The sequence below is a fragment of the Rhinichthys klamathensis genome, unplaced genomic scaffold (genome assembly GCF_029890125.1).
Source record: "Rhinichthys klamathensis goyatoka isolate OS25496 unplaced genomic scaffold, OSU_Roscu_1.1 h1tg000336l_1, whole genome shotgun sequence".
NCBI lineage: Eukaryota > Metazoa > Chordata > Actinopteri > Cypriniformes > Leuciscidae > Rhinichthys > Rhinichthys klamathensis.
This window is the reverse complement of record NW_026606850.1, coordinates 1343169-1363063: the sequence shown is the minus strand read 5'-3', so window position 1 is coordinate 1363063 and position 19895 is coordinate 1343169. Positions and strand designations below refer to the sequence as shown.

Sequence of the window (19895 nt, the reverse complement as noted above, 5' to 3'; positions counted from 1 at the left end):
TGGAGACCTAATGATGTATAAATTGTTTCACCTCAAAATCTAAAGATAAAAACAAGAATTTATGAATTATTGAATTAGAATTTTTTTACGCGCGAGCATTGTTAACTAAAATATCTATAAAACTAAATATATATATATATTATAGCAACTAATTAAAATCTATAACAGCATCTCAATGATAGGCTACTAAAATAACACTGAGCTCTTTGGAGAGGAAGTGCTCGTGGCGTGGCTGATGATGTGAGGTGATGATGTCATGTGCGGTCAGGTAATGGCAGGCTGTCATTGGTGGGCTGGAGTTCTGCTGGATGACGTCATGCGGCGAGATCGAAGAACCGCAGCGCAGATGTTCGAGGAAGACGGACACCGTGACGTCATGAGAGAGAGAGCTGCCTTAGCATGAAATATAAGTCACTTTTAAGAGCCCTAGAAGACCAAAATGTGGGTCTGGATGGAGTTTGAGTCATGAAAACGCTCCAGTTGTTGATGATGATGTAAGGGCAGCTGCTGCAGACCGTTATGAGTTAAACACACCTGTTGACTTGCATCATCACTGCTCTGCTGTTAGAGAACATGGCGTTTGGCTTCAGATGACAGACGGGTATATGAATTAACCCCACAGGCCACATGTATTTGGGTTATGAATCCTTCAGCTAAAAAGAGCCTCGGGCTGAACTAAAACAAGACCATTATCTCTCTCTCACACACACACACACACACACACGGGAAGATGCCACCTTCAGATCAATGTGGATTTACTTTTAAACAGTAACATATTTAGATACCAGTTTAGCATGTGTGCTAATGTGTTATTATAGGAAATTATTTGAAACATTTGCTAATTTAGTAGTTATTATAGCACAAAAGGGTGAGAAGCCCCAGGGCTAAAGTTTTACAGAATGTATAAATTACTTCTGATAGAATTCTTATTAATATTTATATATTTTCTAAAAGTGTAATTAATGTAAATGCTAAATCATCTGTATTTTGTCAATTTAGTTGATAATGATTTAATAATAACCGATGAATCTGACAAATCTGAATCCTAGTAAAAGATATTAATCTGAAAGGTAAAAATATTTTATGACATATGTACAGGCACATGGATATATACATATTTAATTGCCCATATTTTAATTGTAGATATGTAATAATAGCAACACTATGCAAATCTAATGAACTAGCCTAAAGGTTTTAATGAAAGTGAAGATGTCTGAAATGTACATCTAGTTCATAAAAATATTAAACAATAACCCCATTAATTGCAATGAGTATTCAATTTTAAAATAATAACACTAGTAACAAGATGCCGTTTGGGCCCTTCTGTGTGGCACATCTTACCCCACACCTCTAATTTGATCTTTTCACTTCAAAATAACAACGTTTACTCCACAAATCTTAAAACATTAATGTGTCCACAAATCCCTCATTAACAGACACATACAACTTAGATATTCAACATATTATAATGTCATAGATCACTATATTTTCCAGAGACACAAAATTAGATAAATTAACCTTCAAACTGTTTAGACAGACTAAATGTTGATATTCAGATGAAATCACCAAATAAAAAAATAGTGTTGCCATTCATCGAAAGTGCTGAGATGAGATTGTGTGTCATCTATGTTATATATATATATATATATTTAACACCAGCCATCAGTCCGAGTTAAATATTGTACAGTTGCTTTATTCATAATTTCAATTGACTAGTTGGTTATATTACAGTTTATTTGAGTTAAAGTCTAAACAAAACCATCATCAATCCCATGCATTCTGCACAAAATTCACAGTCATATCCCCCCAAAAAAGAAAGAAAAGCAAACAGAGACACACACACACGTCTGTAATCATCACACACTTTCACATTAGTAAGCCTTCAGGTGTGAAACGCTGGAAGGTCGCCCTCGTGTGGCCCGGATGAGTCGATCAGTTCTCCGACAACACTTTACTACACTTGTACCGCGGTGAACACGGTAAAAGCACATGACGACACAGACACAGTTAATGAAAGCAGGAGAGATGGTGAAGCGAAGATGGTCCAGGTTGCAGCAGTTGTCCGTGTTCGTGATCAGATGTAATGGCGTCTCCAGAGGGAGGTGGGCGGGGCTAGAGGAGCGTGATTGACAGCTTCACTGTCCAATCAGCTTCTTCACAAAGGAATCCAGCTGGTCCTCATCTTTGATGCCCACAAACTGGTCGATGACATCACCGCCCCGCATGGCGATCACCGTGGGAACGGCCGACACCTACACAGCACATCAGGAACAATCAGCATCCCATAATAATCGAGGAATCATTCCCGTGTGCTGTTGAGATACATTTATTTTTCCTTTTTGTTTGGCGTACGAGTCAAGAATCAGAAACATCTGACTGCCGTGATTGACCAATCAGAATCAAATATGCCAGAGATATTATAAAAGACATCTGGAAAAACACGGTAGTGTATTTCTATAAGAGAAGATTATCATGTGAAAAAACAATTAATCTATTTAGATTTTATTTCTGTGGTCTCTGAGAAACACTTATTTTTGTATCATTGAGACATTGATTTATAATTTATATTCATATTTAGATTTTCTGATTTCATTTTTATTTTACTTCAAGTTTTAGTCAATTTGGTTGTGTGATTTTGTCATTTGTCTATGTTTTTATTATGTATTTGGGGATCAGTTGTAGTTGGTTTAACTTGAACTAGAGTTACACTGCCTTGGCACTAGCTGAATGAAAATACTTACATGCATCATTTTGTTTGTAATGTTAGTAATGAAAGTGTGTGTTTTTTTCTGAGCTGCCAGTCTCATGCTAGTGTTATTATTAGTAATATTAATATACAAGGATATTCATATCTAAATAAATAAATAAAAAACTGTATATGCTGTATATATGATATATGCACTATATGTGAAACACCTGCAATTCAACTGACTGTAGTCCCGGGAATATAATAGAATATAATCTAGTGAGTGTAATGTTGTAAATAAGATAGAATAAAATAAAACGGTAAAAGATCTAATGAGTGTAATGTTGTAAAATAAAATAGAATAAAATAAAACAGTAAAAAAATCTAATGAGTGGAAATAAAATATAAAATAAAACAGTAAAAAATCTAATGAGTGGAAATAAAATATAAAATAAAACAGTAAAATATCTAATGAGTGGAAATAAAATAAAACAGTAAAAAAATCTAATGAGTGGAAATAAAATATAAAATAAACCAGTAAAAAATCTACTGAGTGGATATAAAATATAAAATAAACCAGTAAAAAATCTAATGAGTGGAAATAAAATATAAAATAAAACAGTAAAAAATCTAATGAGTGGAAATAAAATATAAAATAAAACAGTAAAATATCTAATGAGTGGAAATAAAATAAAACAGTAAAAAAATCTAATGAGTGGAAATAAAATATAAAATAAACCAGTAAAAAATCTACTGAGTGGATATAAAATATAAAATAAACCAGTAAAAAATCTAATGAATAAAATATAAAATAAACCAGTAAAAAATCTACTGAGTGGATATAAAATATAAAATAAACCAGTAAAAAATCTAATGAATAAAATATAAAATAAACCAGTAAAAAATCTAATGAGTGGAAATAAAATATAAAATAAAACAGTAAAAAATCTAATGAGTGGAAATAAAATATAAAATAAAACAGTAAAAAATCTAATGAGTGGAAATAAAATATAAAATAAAACAGTAAAAAATCTAATGAGTGTAAATAAAATATAAATAAAACAGTAAAAAATATACTGAGTGGATATAAAATATAAAATAAAACAGTAAAAAATCTAATGAGTGGAAATAAAATATAAAATAAAACAGTAAAAAATCTAATGAGTGGAAATAAAATATAAAATAAAACAGTAAAAAATCTAATGAGTGGAAATAAAATATAAAATAAAACAGTAAAAAATCTAATGAGTGGAAATAAAATAAAACAGTAAAAAATCTAATGAGTGGAAATAAAATATAAAATAAAACAGCAAAAACATCTAATGAGTGGAAATAAAAACAGTAAATAATCTAAGGAGTGAAATTTTGGAAACAGTAATATTAATACACTAAGAGTATACATAATGTTTTTTAATTCACTTTTATTTTTAATTTTAGCATAAAAGTCATTTGTTGTAAATTGTTTTGTGCTTTGGTCATTTTTATTATAATTTTTTTAAATATTAATAATAAATAAATAAAACAAGTGAAAAAACACAACAAAAAAATTCATGTTAAACTTCTTTCAGTAAGTCACCAAGGCAACATTTAGTTCAGTTTAAGTTTTTCTAACCTATATTTATTTTATTTTATCTCAGCTTTCACGAATGTGTTTTTAATGTGTGTTAATAACCGCGTGTCGTACCCCGTACTCGATGGCGAGGTCTGTGTGTTCATCGATGTCCACTTTGGCCATGGCGACTCGGCCCTCCTGTTTGGCGATGGCCTTCTCCAGCCGAGGGCCGAGGATTTTACAGGGGCCGCACCACCTAAACACACACACACAAGCAGTCAGATTATCTGACGCTTCCTACCACACACACTTTATATCTACAACTGCGAGAACTAGGGATGTCCCGATCAGGTTTTTTTGCCCTCGAGTCCGAGTCATTTGATTTTGAGTATCTACCGATACCGATACAGAGTCCCGATCCGATACTTATATAATACATAAAAAAAGAATAAAGAAGAGAGAAAAAACAGATTTTTATTTAATTCACCTTATTTTAACATTCAGCACTTCTGTGAGGTAGCTTGAACAATCAAGTAATAAATAACATAAAATCTTCACTTTTGGACTTTAGTGCAACAGTCAGTGTTGGGGAGTAGTTAACTACAAGTAGCGACGCTACTAACTTAACTACATTTTTCAGTAGCTTGGCAGTAGCTCAGTTGCTTTTTAAACAGTGTAGCTTTTCCAGTAGCTAACTACTTTTTGCAGCAAGTAGCGGTGTAGCGTGAGCAAAAGCTACATTGTGTTTTGTTGAGCCTGCGCGAATCAGCGCGATGCAAGGATATTCTTCTTCTTGTTAGATTACAAACTAATTTGTTTTGCCATTACCGCCACCTGTTGTTTATTCACGCATCTTGCGGCTAACGGTTCACTGACGTACAGAAGACCTCAAGCACAAATTTAAGGACGCACATACAGGTGATTAATGGCCATTTTAAAATGTATTAATTATCCTGCTTTATTGCTCTCTATGTTACATCAAACTTCTATTTCTGATTTAATTACAATGAACCCCCATGATCTGTCCGCGTTTGGTAATGAACATAAAAGACCACTAAACTAAAGTTTGCGCCATCGTGTTTCAGTTGAACAAAAATGTAATCTTAGTTTGTTTATCGCACGACAAAGGCTTTGATCTAATTAAATTGGTGTATAGATGTGTTGTGACTGGATCCGGAGCGAACCGAACTGTGCTCACAAGCAGCTTGTGATTCAGGTTCTTCTTTCACAGTAAATTCTGCGAGCTCCATCACTGCATGTGAGCGAGTTTAACGTGCATTGTCAGAGCCACATGTGAGCGGTTGTTCAATGTATTTTGCAATGTAAAATGCAACCATCTCACAGTCACAATCGGTATTTTTGAGAAAAAGTCTATACGTGCAATTTACGTTGGATGTATATTTTGTTCTTGCAATGTTGTATTTGTTACAATTTTGCACTTTTGACAAACAGTCTGAGATATTTGAGTGTTGTGTGTAATAAAACAATAAAAATCATAATTGTATTGCATTGTTTTAAATACTAAATATTTTACTTAAAACATTTCTCAGACACTTATTCAGTTATTTATAATATATGTTGTTCAAAAAAAGCAAAAGTAGTTTCAATGTAGCTAGCTACTTTTTGATCGTAACTTGTAGTGTAGCTAACTACTTTTCCAAAAGGGTAGCTTGACTGTAGTTTAACTACTTTAACTAACGAGTAGCTTGTAGCTTGTCAAACTACAGTTTCAAAGTAGCTTCCCCAACACTGGCAACAGTAAATATTCATTCACGGCACAATGTTTCTCCTGGTGTCCACGTCAGCGCTGTTTGATCTAATAGAGATCTACGGTTAATAACGGAGAAATTTGAATGCTTCTCACTAGATCTCGCAGCAATGTTATTACTTCAGTGGCGAATTCAAATGTTTTCTTCACTGGATCTCTTAGCACAGTGTCGCTTGATCTCGCGCTGCACAGATGTTGCTGGTCCGAACTGATAAACGGTCCGTGAAGCACAATATGATGAGTAGCGCAGTTTCGTTCCGCTTTCATTACGTTTGCCATTTGATGTTGCTCAACGTTGTGGTGATCGCGCCAGCGCGGATTTTGTCTGCAGGAAAAATGGTCCTAGGAATCGTTCAGTTTGTATGCGGACCGAACTGGAATACTCGTACCGAAACGGTTCAATAATTACGAATACATGTACCGTTACACCCCTAATTTACATATATCCGAGTCCTGATCGGGAGGTAACGTCCGATTCCGATCGAGTCTGAAACCATGTGATCGGGCCCGATTTCCAATCGTGTGATCGGATCGGGACATCCCTACCGAGAACTATCATCAGACTGAGGCTCGCAGAAACTGACCTGAGATCAGCTGACATGATCTCTGAATGAACACAAACCTGTGTTGTCATAACTCCATATAACTCCTCCTCATGACTGCTCCTCATAACTCCTCCTCATAACTCCATATAACTCCTCATAACTCCATATAACTCCAAATAAATCCATATAACTCCTCATAACTCCATATAACTCCATATAACTCCAAATAAATCCATATAACTCCAAATAAATCCATATAACTCCTCATAACTCCATATAACTCCAAATAAATCCATATAACTCCTCATAACTCCATATAACTCCTCATAACTCCATATAACTCCTCCTCATAACTCCTCCTCATAACTCCTCCTCATAACTCCATATAACTCCTCATAACTCCATATAACTCCAAATAAATCCATATAACTCCTCATAACTCCATATAACTCCAAATAAATCCATATAACTCCTCATAACTCCATATAACTCCAAATAAATCCATATAACTCCTCATAACTCCATATAACTCCTCATAACTCCATATAAATCCTCCTCATAACTCCTCCTCATAACTCCTCCTCATAACTCCATATAACTCCTCATAACTCCATATAACTCCAAATAAATCCATATAACTCCTCATAACTCCATATAACTCCAAATAAATCCATATAACTCCTCATAACTCCATATAACTCCTCCTCATAACTCCTCCTCATAACTCCTCATAACTCCATATAACTCCAAATAAATCCATATAACTCCTCATAACTCCATATAACTCCAAATAAATCCATATAACTCCTCATAACTCCATATAACTCCATATAACTCCTCCTCATAACTCCTCCTCATAACTCCTCCTCATAACTCCATATAACTCCTCATAACTCCATATAACTCCTCCTCATAACTCCATATAACTCCTCATAACTCCATATAACTCCTCCTCATAACTCCTCCTCATAACTCCTCCTCATAACTCCTCCTCATAACTCCTCCTCATAACTCCTCCTCATAACTCCATATAACTCCTCATAACTCCATATAACTCCTCCTCATAACTCCTCCTCATAACTCCTCCTCATAACTCCTCCTCATAACTCCATATAACTCCTCATAACTCCATATAACTCCTCCTCATAACTCCATATAACTCCTCATAACTCCATATAACTCCTCCTCATAACTCCTCCTCATAACTCCTCCTCATAACTCCATATAACTCCTCATAACTCCATATAACTCCAAATAAATCCATATAACTCCTCATAACTCCATATAACTCCAAATAAATCCATATAACTCCTCATAACTCCATATAACTCCTCATAACTCCATATAACTCCAAATAAATCCATATAACTCCTCATAACTCCATATAACTCCTCCTCATAACTCCTCCTCATAACTCCATATAACTCCTCATAACTCCATATAACTCCAAATAAATCCATATAACTCCTCATAACTCCATATAACTCCTCATAACTCCATATAACTCCAAATAAATCCATATAACTCCTCATAACTCCATATAACTCCTCATAACTCCATATAACTCCCAATAACTCCTCCTCCTCATAACTCCTCCTAACTCCTCCTCCTCCTCATAACTCACCCTCCTCCTCCCTCCTCCTCCTAACTCACTCCTCCTCCTCCTCATAACTCCTCCTCCTAACTCCTCCTCATAACTCACTCCTCCTCCTCCTAACTCACTCCTCCTCCTCATAACTCCTCCTCATAACTCACTCCTCCTCCTCCTAACTCCTCCTCATAACTCACTCCTCCTCCTCCTCATAACTCCTCCTCCTAACTCCTCCTCATAACTCACTCCTCCTCCTCATAACTCCTCCTCATAACTCACTCCTCCTCCTCCTAACTCCTCCTCATAACTCACTCCTCCTCCTCCTCATAACTCCTCCTCCTAACTCCTCCTCATAACTCACTCCTCCTCCTCCTAACTCACTCCTCCTCCTCATAACTCCTCCTCATAACTCACTCCTCCTCCTCATAACTCACTCCTCCTCCTCATAACTCACTCCTCCTCCTCATAACTCATAACTCCTCCTCCTCATAACTCATAACTCCTCCTCCTCATAACTCATAACTCCTCCTCCTCATAACTCATAACTCCTCCTCCTCATAACTCCTCCTCATAACTCACTCCTCCTCCTCCTAACTCACTCCTCCTCCTCATAACTCCTCCTCATAACTCACTCCTCCTCCTAACTCCTCCTCATAACTCACTCCTCCTCCTCATAACTCCTCCTCATAACTCACTCCTCCTCCTCATAACTCACTCCTCCTCCTCATAACTCCTCCTCATAACTCACTCCTCCTCCTCATAACTCCTCCTCATAACTCACTCCTCCTCCTCATAACTCACTCCTCCTCCTCATAACTCACTCCTCCTCATAACTCACTCCTCCTCATAACTCACTCCTCCTCATAACTCACTCCTCCTCATAACTCATAGACTCCTTTACGTGTGCAGTCCCTGAATCAGATTATCTCTCTCCATCAGAGTGTGTCTGTGTGTGTGTGTGTGTGTGTGTGTGTGTGTGTGTGTGTGTGTACGTACTGTGCGTGGAAGTCTACGAGGACGGGCAGCTGGCTGTTGATGACCCTCTCGGTGAAGTCGTCGTGGTCCTGCACGCTGAACGACACACTCCTGCGGGAGGAGAGAAGCGGGAGAGGCGGGAGCGAGCGGGAGAAGAGCGCAGGAGACGGGGTCAGACACGAGGAGAACGACGACACGCTGGCCGGCAGACGCTGGAGATCTCGCACAGACGCTCCACACACTCTCCGCACCAGGAGCCTGAACGCCATCTGACAACACCGGAGCACACATTCAACATATCACTTTACAATAACTGTTTTCTGTGTGAATATAGTTTATTCCTGTGATCAAAGCTGAATTTTCAGCATCATTACTCCAGTCTTCAGTGTCACATGATCTTTCAGAAATCACTCTAATATGATGATTTGATGCTCAAGAAACATTTATGATTCATTATTAGTGTTGAAAACAGTTGTGCTGGTTAATTTTTTTATGGAAATTGTGATACCATTCAAACATTTGTGGTAGAATTGTGAGAAATTAATACTTGTATTCATCAAGGACGCATTATAATGATCAATAGTGACAGTGATGACATTTATAATGTTACAAATAATTAAATAAATGTAATTAAAAAAATATTGTAAATGCAAATAAATGCTGTTCTTTTTAACTCTCTATTCATGAAAGAATCCTAAAAAAAAAGCATCAGCATTTCTGCATAAATATTAAAGCACAATTGCTTCTGGTAATAATCATAAATGTTTCTTGAGCAGAAGATCATCATATTAGAGTGATTTCTGAAGGATCATGTGACACTGAAGACTGGAGTAATGCTGAAAACACAGCTTTGATCGCAGGAATAAATTACATTTGAACATACATTAACATAAAAAACTTATTTTAAATAGTAATAATATTTCACAATATGATATTAATATTAAATTAAAATAATTTTATATTAAAATATTTCATAAGATTTTCATCAAATAAATGCAGCCATGGAGAGCAGCAGAGACTTCTTTCAAAAACATTAAAAACAAATATTTCCAAACTTTTGACAGGTATTGTGTATATATAGGCCTAGCCTACACATTTTATAGTGTATAATGTTATATTATAGGCTAATATTTGTATAATATGTCATATTATAATTGCGCAAAACACACACACACACACACACACAAAGAGAGAAGCACTAAACATTGAACCAAAACGATTTCCTTTCATACATACTACCAATTTAGCGTGTTTTGGACAAATATAATGTAGAAATTAGAAGCAAGTATAAATTCAATGTAACCTCGTGTGAGTGTTGTTATGAATGTTTCAGACACATTGTTGACAGTCTGACAGACACTGAGCCTTTATATATCCATCGCTCTTTCTGTGCGCGTATATTTGCGTCTGTTTGGTTTTCATGTTTTAACTGCGGTTGTGTAAATCTGTGTGTTTTTAACCTCCATGTGACTTTGAGTTTCTGATCTGTTACGTGTGTGTGTGTTATACAAAATCTAGTGAGTTTATGAACGCGTATGTAACGCGCCAAATCGGATTATTTCAGCTTCAATGTTGTGTTATGTGTTTATGATAGTTATGAGACATAAAATTTTGGAAATTTTATAATGTTATAAAATAAAAACTCTTACCGTGAGCTCTACAGTCCTCTGGTCACACGGACCACTGACGCACTTCCGCTCACGTGGAGGAGTGGATGCGTCACAGCGAAACCCCGCGGCGCGGAGACGAACTGCAGCAACCACGACCAACTACAGGATGATATGTGCATGCGATTAACCTGCAACTCTAATCTAATGAGTGTAATGTTGATTATTCGCTTATTTGAAATTATCCTTACGCGGTTAATGATCATTCCGTTTAGGATTTTAATTCAGTAGTCAATCAATCATGAATTCATAGTAGTGGTCTATGCAAATGTTACATTGAAATGAAATGAATGAGCATGTGTGTTGGCATTAGCTGTTGGATCGCAGGAGTTTATCCGAGGATATGTTACCATGGCAGTTCATATCCAGCGTGGTGTTTTGAAACCAGTGAAAATTGGAGGTTAGTAGCTACCATTCGGATTTTTTTATTTTAAATGATTAAACCTTGTTGTCACCCTTGTCAAAAAATCCTTGGAATGTTCTATTGGATCTTACTGTATTTAGATCTTAGAATCCTATTGGACATTCAGATTTAATTTCATGGAATTTCAGTTTGTCCTGTAGTATATATTTTTTAATTCTCTCTCTCTCTCTCTCTCTCTCTCTCTCTCTCTCTCTCTCTCTCTCTCTCTCTCTCTCTCTCTCTCTCTCTCTCTCTCTCTCTCTCTCTCTCTCTCTCTCTCACACACACAAACACACACATTATATTATTATAAACTTAATAATTATATTATATTATAAACATTTATTCAGCTAGATCATTTTAATCATTTCAATTCAGAAATTATATACATTTTAGATAGATTCATAAATAAAATAATATAAATAGGATATAATTTAGATAGAATGTCATATAGTTTTTAACTTTGCAAAGTTAGTATTGTGGCTTTATGTATTATTAGACACTTGTGGGTTGTCATGATATTACCTTTTTTCACTGACCAAAAATCAAGCTCAAATGGAGGTTTTTCACCATGCAGCGGATGTCAGAGATGTGTGTTTTGTCCGTCATTAGAGGCCGCAACTGCTTCACATTAAGTTCTTACAGGTTACAAAGGTTATTGTAGCTATGTGGGCACTCTGTTTTACTGTCTTTTAATATATTTGGCAAAAAGATTGTGTGAAGACAAAGTGTTACGCACAGGCTGTGTTGTCTATGACTAGACAGCAATTAGGCAAACTAAGACAGTCTTCTCTGCCACACAAATACATAAAACATTAGCCTTTACACACATTGTGTTTTCAATAAATAAAACGCTGTACTTATTTATATTGTATTATTATAATATTATATTTATTTACCCTTGCACTGCAGACTGTCTCCAAAAATGCATGTTGGATTAATTTACAAGTGGAGCTACTGTGTGAGGTTTTGGCAACAGTTTTAGGATACGCTTGAGTTACGGGGTTTAGGCAGACTGTGCGCGTACAACAGCGCATAAGCAAAGACAGAAGAGACAGAAGAGTCATAACAATAGTTATGCTCATCTGTGGTTGAGTATTTTGAAAGCTGTGCAGACACGGAAATTGAAGTACACCCGGTCTTCTGGAGGATTGGCTGGCTTGAGAACGTCTGGAGTGCCGGCTAGACTGACTTGCTGACGTCTGGAGTGTCGATTTCGGCAGACCTAATGAGACAATAAGACCAACAGAGAGTTCAAGGGCGACCAGCAAAGCTGTAACGAGGGAACTGTGACTGGAGCCAACACCGGAGCGGACTCGGGTGCTGGAGCCGATACCGGAGCGGATTCAGGGGCTGGAGTGGACTCAGGGGCTGGAGCCAACACCGGAGCGGACTCGGGTGCTGGAGCCGACACCAGAGCAGACTCAGGGGCTGGAGCCAACACCGGAGCGGACTCAGGGGCTGGAGCCAACACCGGAGCAGACTCAGGGGCTGGAGCCAACACCGGAGCGGACTCAGGGGCTGGAGCCGACACCGGAGCAGACTCAGGGGCTGGAGCCAACACCGGAGAGGACTCAGGGGCTGGAGCGGACTCAGGGGCTGGAGCCGACACCGGAGCGGACTCGGGCTGGAGCGGACTCAGGGGCAGGAGCCGACACCGGAGCGGACTCAGGGGCAGGAGCCGACACCGGAGCGGACTCAGGGTCTGGAGCGGACTCAGGGGCTGGAGCCAACACCAGAGCGGATTTAGGGGCTGGAGCCAACACCAGAGCGGACTCAGGGGCTGGAGCCAACACCAGAGCGGACTCAGGGGCTGGAGCCAACACCGGAGCGAACTCAGGGGCTGGAGCGGACTCAGGGGCTGGAGCCAACACCGGAGCGGACTCAGGGGCAGGAGCCGACACCGGAGCGAACTCAGGGGCTGGAGCCAACACCGGAGCGGACTCAGGGGCTGGAGCGGACTCAGGGGCTGGAGCCAACACCGGAGCGGACTCAGGGGCTGGAGCGGACTCAGGGAATGGAGCCAACACCGGAGCGGACTCAGGGGCTGACTCCGGTGCCCTGACATTTGTGCTTTTTTCAGTTGCTTATAAACATTACTGGCACAGGTGAAATTACACTCTATTTAGCACAAACAGGGCTACCATAATATGTGAGCAACATGTATGTACATGTTTGTATTTTTGAGAGAATATTGTTTATGCATGGTTATTGAAAAAACTAAAAATTAAAGTTTCTGAAATAAGGCCACAAATAAGGTTGCTTTAGTTGAGCTGGAATGATCCACACTGGGACTGGAATGATCCACAACTCCCAGGTGAGCTTGGACAGACTGGAAAGGGGAGCTTAAATTTCTATCACAGGTAACAGTCCCTTGGTGCTATAACGCCTCCTATATGGATAAATCAGATGTACGCCGTCGCCGGGAGATTCACGTTTTCAGTGATGCCTCTGAGAAGGCATATGGGCAGTCAATACCGAGGCTCGAGTCTGGAGGATGTGGAAGATTCTGGATTTTCCTTCTCTTGAACGGAATTTGGGATTTCTTTTTATGGAACGGACTCTTGAATCTCTTTTTCTGGAACGGACTCTGGACGTGGCACCTGAAGAGTGGAGTAATTTCTCAGGGCCACCCTAACGGACATGAGGGGAGGATCCGCACTGTTGGACACAGCCTTCCATGCCCGGGGAAAGGCTGGAGATGTTGCTTTCCTGGATTGGGGAATAGTGGGATACTCTTCGAGGCGGCCATAGCGGCTGGAGACTGGACGGGTGGAGACAAGGGAGCACACTGTAGTCTCAAAATGATGAAACCAAAGATTCAACTGTATATGATGCACCACAGTACGAGGTCCAATAATTGTGTCACACATCAGTTTTTCGCTCGCATCAGTTTGCATGCAGACATTGTCATCTAATCCATCTTGGAAGCAGTTGATAAGTATACGATCATCCCACACCCTCAGGTAACAGTACTTCAGGAATTCCTCCACATAATCATCTATCTCCCTGCCATTTTGCTACATTGTGCTGAGGAAAGACTCAGGTTCAAGTTAAACTCCAGCTGAGTCCATTTTTATTTGGTTCTGGTCGTCTGTCACTATCAGAAGAGGAGACAGCAGATTCAAAAGTTCTTTATTGAAACGTGCAAACACAAGGAATGAATCAGGTAAGCCAAGAGAGTCACCACTTAGCCGGTAATTGTAAGTCTCTCCCTAGCAGGTATAGATGAATGAAGATTGTCAATGCAAGGAAGATTAAAATAGTACATATATATAAAAAAAAAACTAATGAGTGTAATGTTATTATATAAAAAATAATACATGTAAAAGAAAATAGTGGGCAGTGACTGTTTTTAATTTTCTCTTTAATCTGTTCCTTGACTGAGATCATGTGGATGTCAGTCGGTAATCATGTGGATTTTGAGTGAGTTCACTGTGTTGGTCAGAGCTTCTGTCCTGCTGTCTGTTTCATAATTGATGTACAGACAGAGAGGCGAGCTGCACATGCTTCATGCTGGTGAAGGGCACGACATGAAAGAGAGACAGAGAGAGAAGGGAAGTTGAGAGATGCTGATTGGTCTTGCAGGACTCCATGGCAACAGATGCTGAGTGTGTTTGATAAGAGATGAAGCCGTCGGGCAACAGATGCTGAGTGTGTTTGATAAGAGATGAAGCCGTCAGACTGTAAGTGGCTCTTCATGCTGGTCTGTGTGTAAATCTGACCTCATCATCATCAGGTAGATGTTGGATTCTCATTCAGCTTCCCTTTCTAAACTAAACTATTTCTCTCTTGATTTCATTGTCATCTATTTCTGTGTCTCTCTGTTTACTGTTTGAACCTGCTTTATTTTTGTCATCATTGATGATGTTCTTCCAGAACAATTTAATTCAGAAATGTCACACCACTTTACTAAAAATGCATGGTAATACTATGTTTACTTTAATATATACCACAGTACTGTGTGGTTACCATATTTATATATCATTGTTTTTACATTATTACCATCAGAGTCTAAAAATGGCTTTAACATTGTATGACAAAAAAAAAAAAAACATTGAAACACCATGGTGCTTTTTTTTATAATTGCAAATAAAGACAATCTAAGAAAAGTCCTTTCCTTCTTTGTTAATCAGAAATAGAAATTTATTTAATAACAAATCTATTTTTTAAATGATAGTTTATGGATGTTGCAAACAGTTTGACCCAGGAGTTTTCAATATTTTAGATGCCAAACATGATCATCCTCGTGCGACGGACCCCCAAATTTAAAAGACATACTGTGTGTGTCAAGACCCAATTTATACTGTGAAAAATTTATATTATTGTCTCGATATTATATTGGTAAATATATTCATCATAGGGGTGGAACGGTACACAGAAGTCACGGTTCGGTTCATACCTCGGTTCAGACATCACGGTTCGGTACGATTTCGGTACAATGGAGGTAAAAGCAAAACAAAAATGCAGAAGGCATTGTATTTTTTAAATAAGTTTTATTATATAAAGGCATAGAACCAGTTTATTTGTAGTGCACTGACAATAGTTTTATATAATTAGTTTATTAATTAAATTAATGAAAAGACAAAAAGACCTTGCGATATGTTTGGTAATTGTACCTGAATTAATTTAAAATTAATTAGCTATATTTCAGATCAATATATTTGTTTTCCTTAATTTTAATTAACATTATTAATTAACAATGTAACATTATTCTCATCTGAATTATAAATAATTGATTTCTGTTAAAATAATACTACCATTAAAAACACATTCGATTTTCTTTTTTAATCAATGTAGAATGTGTAAGATTAGTGCTCCGAGGACAAGAAATGGAAACCAATGCAATATGATGAGTGTCCAAAAGATGGGACCAACAGACTGTTTTGAAATGGAGTCGGATAAATATGTTTTTCTTTTAAAACAGTGTGTGTGTGTGTGTGTGTGTGTGTGTGTGTGTGTGTGTGTGTGTGTGTGTGTGTGTGTGTGTGTGTGTGTGTGTGTGTGTGTGTGTGTGTGTGTGTGTGTGTGTGTGTGTGTGATTTTGGTTGAGTGACAGTTGTAGGTTACAGTTTGACAAGAGTTTACAGTGTGACAAAAGCACAATGTTGTGTTTTATTGCGAGTGTACACAAATATAAGTAAACACTTTGCAGGTTTAATGATCTGTATGAACAAAATTACGGAGTAGCCTATGTTTTTTTTTTATGTTTCCACTGTTCGGTCGCGCGGCTCTCTCTCTTTCTCTCTCTCTCTCTCTGTCTCACACACACACACACACACACACACACACAGTTCGATCTCGCCTCTCTCGCGCGCACACACACACAGACACAGTCCAGCATTGCAATCTTGACATCGCAGCCTTCATTATGCGGTCACACCAAACACGAATATCGCGTCTAGTACGACGCTAGTCCAAAGCGAATAGGACGCGCGTATAAAGCCAACGTTTGAAGTGAACGCGCGTGCAGAGCTAGCCGATGGTTATGTGTCCCTAAAGAACCCGCGTATCTAACAGTAGTTCCGCATTACATTAATTAATTTGCACGCGAGTTTTATTTATTTTTATACCGTGTATTCTCCGTGTAAATTCGTGCACCGAACCGTGACGCCCGTACCGTTTCGGTTCGATACGAATACATGTACCGTTCCACCCCTAATCATTACGCACTGTTATAGTACTGTACTTATTTATTAAGTACGTTTTTTATTTATATGTTTATTTTAGTCTAATGTTTGTGTATTTATCAATGTGTAACTCCTTTATGATAATATTCGTTTTAATTATTTATTTTACTTTTTTTCACTTTTTGTTTAAACATCACTCTAAAAAATGCTTAGTTAAAAACAACCATTTTTAGGATTATCTATATACACTCACCTAAAGGATTATTAGGAACACCATACTAATACTGTGTTTGACCCCCTTTCGCCTTCAGAACTGCCTTAATTCTACGTGGCATTGATTCAACAAGGTGCTGAAAGCATTCTTTAGAAATGTTGGCCCATATTGATAGGATAGCATCTTGCAGTTGATGGAGATTTGTGGGATGGACATCCAGGGCACGAAGCTCCCGTTCCACCACATCCCAAAGATGCTCTATTGGGTTGAGATCTGGTGACTGTGGGGGTCATTTTAGTACAGTGAACTCATTGTCATGTTCAAGAAACCAATTTGAAATGATTCGAGCTTTGTGACATGGTCCATTATCCTGCTGGAAGTAGCCATCAGAGGATGGGTACATGGTGGCCATAAAGGGATGGACATGGTCAGAAACAATGCTCAGGTAGGCCGTGGCATTTAAACGATGCCCAATTGGCACTAAGGGGCCTAAAGTGTGCCAAGAAAACATCCCCCACACCATTACACTACCACCACCACCACCAGCCTGCACAGTGGTAACAAGGACAATCCAATTTTGGTGAGCTCTTGCAAATTGTAGCCTCTTTTTCCTATTTGTAGTGTAGATGAGTGGTACCCGGTGGGGTCTTCTGCTGTTGTAGCCCATCCGCCTCAAGGTTGTGCGTGTTGTGGCTTCACAAATGCTTTGCTGCATACCTCAGTTGTAACGAGTGGTTATTTCAGTCAAAGTTGCTCTTCTATCAGCTTGAATCAGTCGGCCCATTCTCCTCTGACCTCTAGCATCAACAAGGCATTTTCGCCCACAGGACTGCCGCATACTGGATGTTTTTCCCTTTTCACACCATTCTTTGTAAACCCTAGAAATGGTTGTGCGTGAAAATCCCAGTAACTGAGCAGATTGTGAAATACTCAGACCGGCCCGTCTGGCACCAACAACCATGCCACGCTCAAAATTGCTTAAATCACCTTTCTTTCCCATTCTGACATCCAGTTTGGAGTTCAGGAGATTGTCTTGACCAGGACCACACCCCTAAATGAATTGAAGCAACTGCCATGTGATTGGTTGATTAGATAATTGCATTAATGAGAAATTGAACAGGTGTTCCGAATAATCCTTTAGGTGAGTGTATATAACCAGCACCTGGGTAAAAATATTAAAATAACCCAATTGTCACGCTGTTGCTGTAATAATCACACAATGCAGGAGAATCCAAAGAATTCTTTATTATTCTACAAAGTATGATCGCAGGAGCAAACTAACACACAACCACATTAAGCAAAGACAATACCGGACAATGAAACAAAGGAAACTGAGGACTCAAATACGGTCACCGTGATTTTGCCAAGTAAGACATGTTCCTGGATCAACATATTTTGTTGATACTGGATCAACATTCCTGTCCCAAAATGTAGTCCTTACCCAATCCCTACCCCTACCCATAACTTTTCCCTAAATTCAGAGGATAATGAAGGGTCAATAACACTGATGTTTAAGTACTTCACCCTGGTTCTAAGCCTAAACTTGACATAAACTGTAAACTTGTCCCTCAAATCTGATTGGTTGATTGGAAAGTTGGAACATGTGGTACTTGGTGATATCACGTTCACCGACTCAAATACACCAGGAAGGTAATCAACTGAACAGAAACAGGTGTGTGGAACTAATTAACAACCAAGGAAACTAACTAGGGAACACAGGCAGGCAAAATGGGGATAAAAAACTGTGAAATCAAAACCACACTGAGCATACACATAACAGCAATGAAATTATCATTTGGGTTAAAAAAAAATTAATACTGTTTTTGGCGCGAAGGAGAACCCCTATTTATTTTAATCTGAATAATTTTAATCTGTGAACATGAACTTTGTTGATTTGAAAATGTTGATCTCTGCTCTTCCTCCAGACTCCAGCATGGATGAAACAAGCGAGGACGGTGGAAAGCGTCACATGGTTAACCTCCGGCCCGCTCTGCTCTTCCGTACGGTGGGTCTGACGGGTCTGTCTGCTAGTTTACCACCCCATCGTCGCCTGCGTTCAGTCTTAAACACGACCCGAAACATATCGGGTCAATCTGTTGACCGTTCTGACCCGTTAACAGGTGGATCTCACCGAAACACACCCTTAAACGGACTCAAATGCATTCAGACACGAGACAGGCAATTACCTAAAATTTCACGTGCAAAACCTCAAAAAGATGATGAGACATCCATGAATAAACAGCCGCAAACAGTCAGCGTTCAGCGCTGGCATCATGACGGACGGTTAAACGCTACAGCGAGGACCCGCGGCAGAGACATTGGAATTAGGACTGAAAAGGAAGAGTACTTGTTTGAAGAAGTTTGGAGGGGACAGACACTGAAGATGACGAGAAAAAACAAAAATAAACTCGTAAAAATCAGAGATGAGGCATCAGAGCTCAGCCAGTGGATACACAGTTTAGAAATAACAGACAGGAAGAGGGAGCAAACCACAGAACAACACTGGAATGACTCTGGTGGGCGTGGCTTCAGGGCGGAGCCAGTATGTAAATGGGAGGAGCAAAAGAGGAGAGACCGACGCCCACACTTCCTGCCGCCCATCACTCAAAGCGACTGTTTGCTTAACGTCCCTCTGCTCCTTCCGGACAATTCCCCGCCCCCGACGCCCTGCTCTCCGTCAGACATCCTGTTCTTTCCTCTATCTATTCCTCTCATCCAGAGGAGAGGAGACGCACCAGCTCAACATCACTGACACTGTCTGTCACTTACTGCAAGTGGAATATATGACATAAACATACAGGCAAAAGTTTGGACACATCTTTTTGTTTTTTTATTATTACCACATTTTAAAATAATACTAATGC

At 38.9% G+C, this 19895-nt stretch overlaps 1 protein-coding gene across 1 annotated transcript; it reads right to left on the bottom strand.

The window, feature by feature from the left end:
- Positions 1-1814: 1814 nt before the first annotated feature.
- Positions 1815-10885, bottom strand: txn2 (thioredoxin 2). The gene is made up of 4 exons (XM_056272382.1): positions 10767-10885; positions 9139-9386; positions 4371-4494; positions 1815-2252 (listed from the first exon to the last, which is right to left on the bottom strand). The coding sequence occupies exons 2-4, from the start codon at positions 9384-9386 to the stop codon at positions 2136-2138; spliced, it is 489 nt and encodes a 162-aa protein (XP_056128357.1). The 5' UTR covers positions 10767-10885; the 3' UTR covers positions 1815-2135.
- Between the last annotated feature and the right edge of the window lie 9010 nt (positions 10886-19895).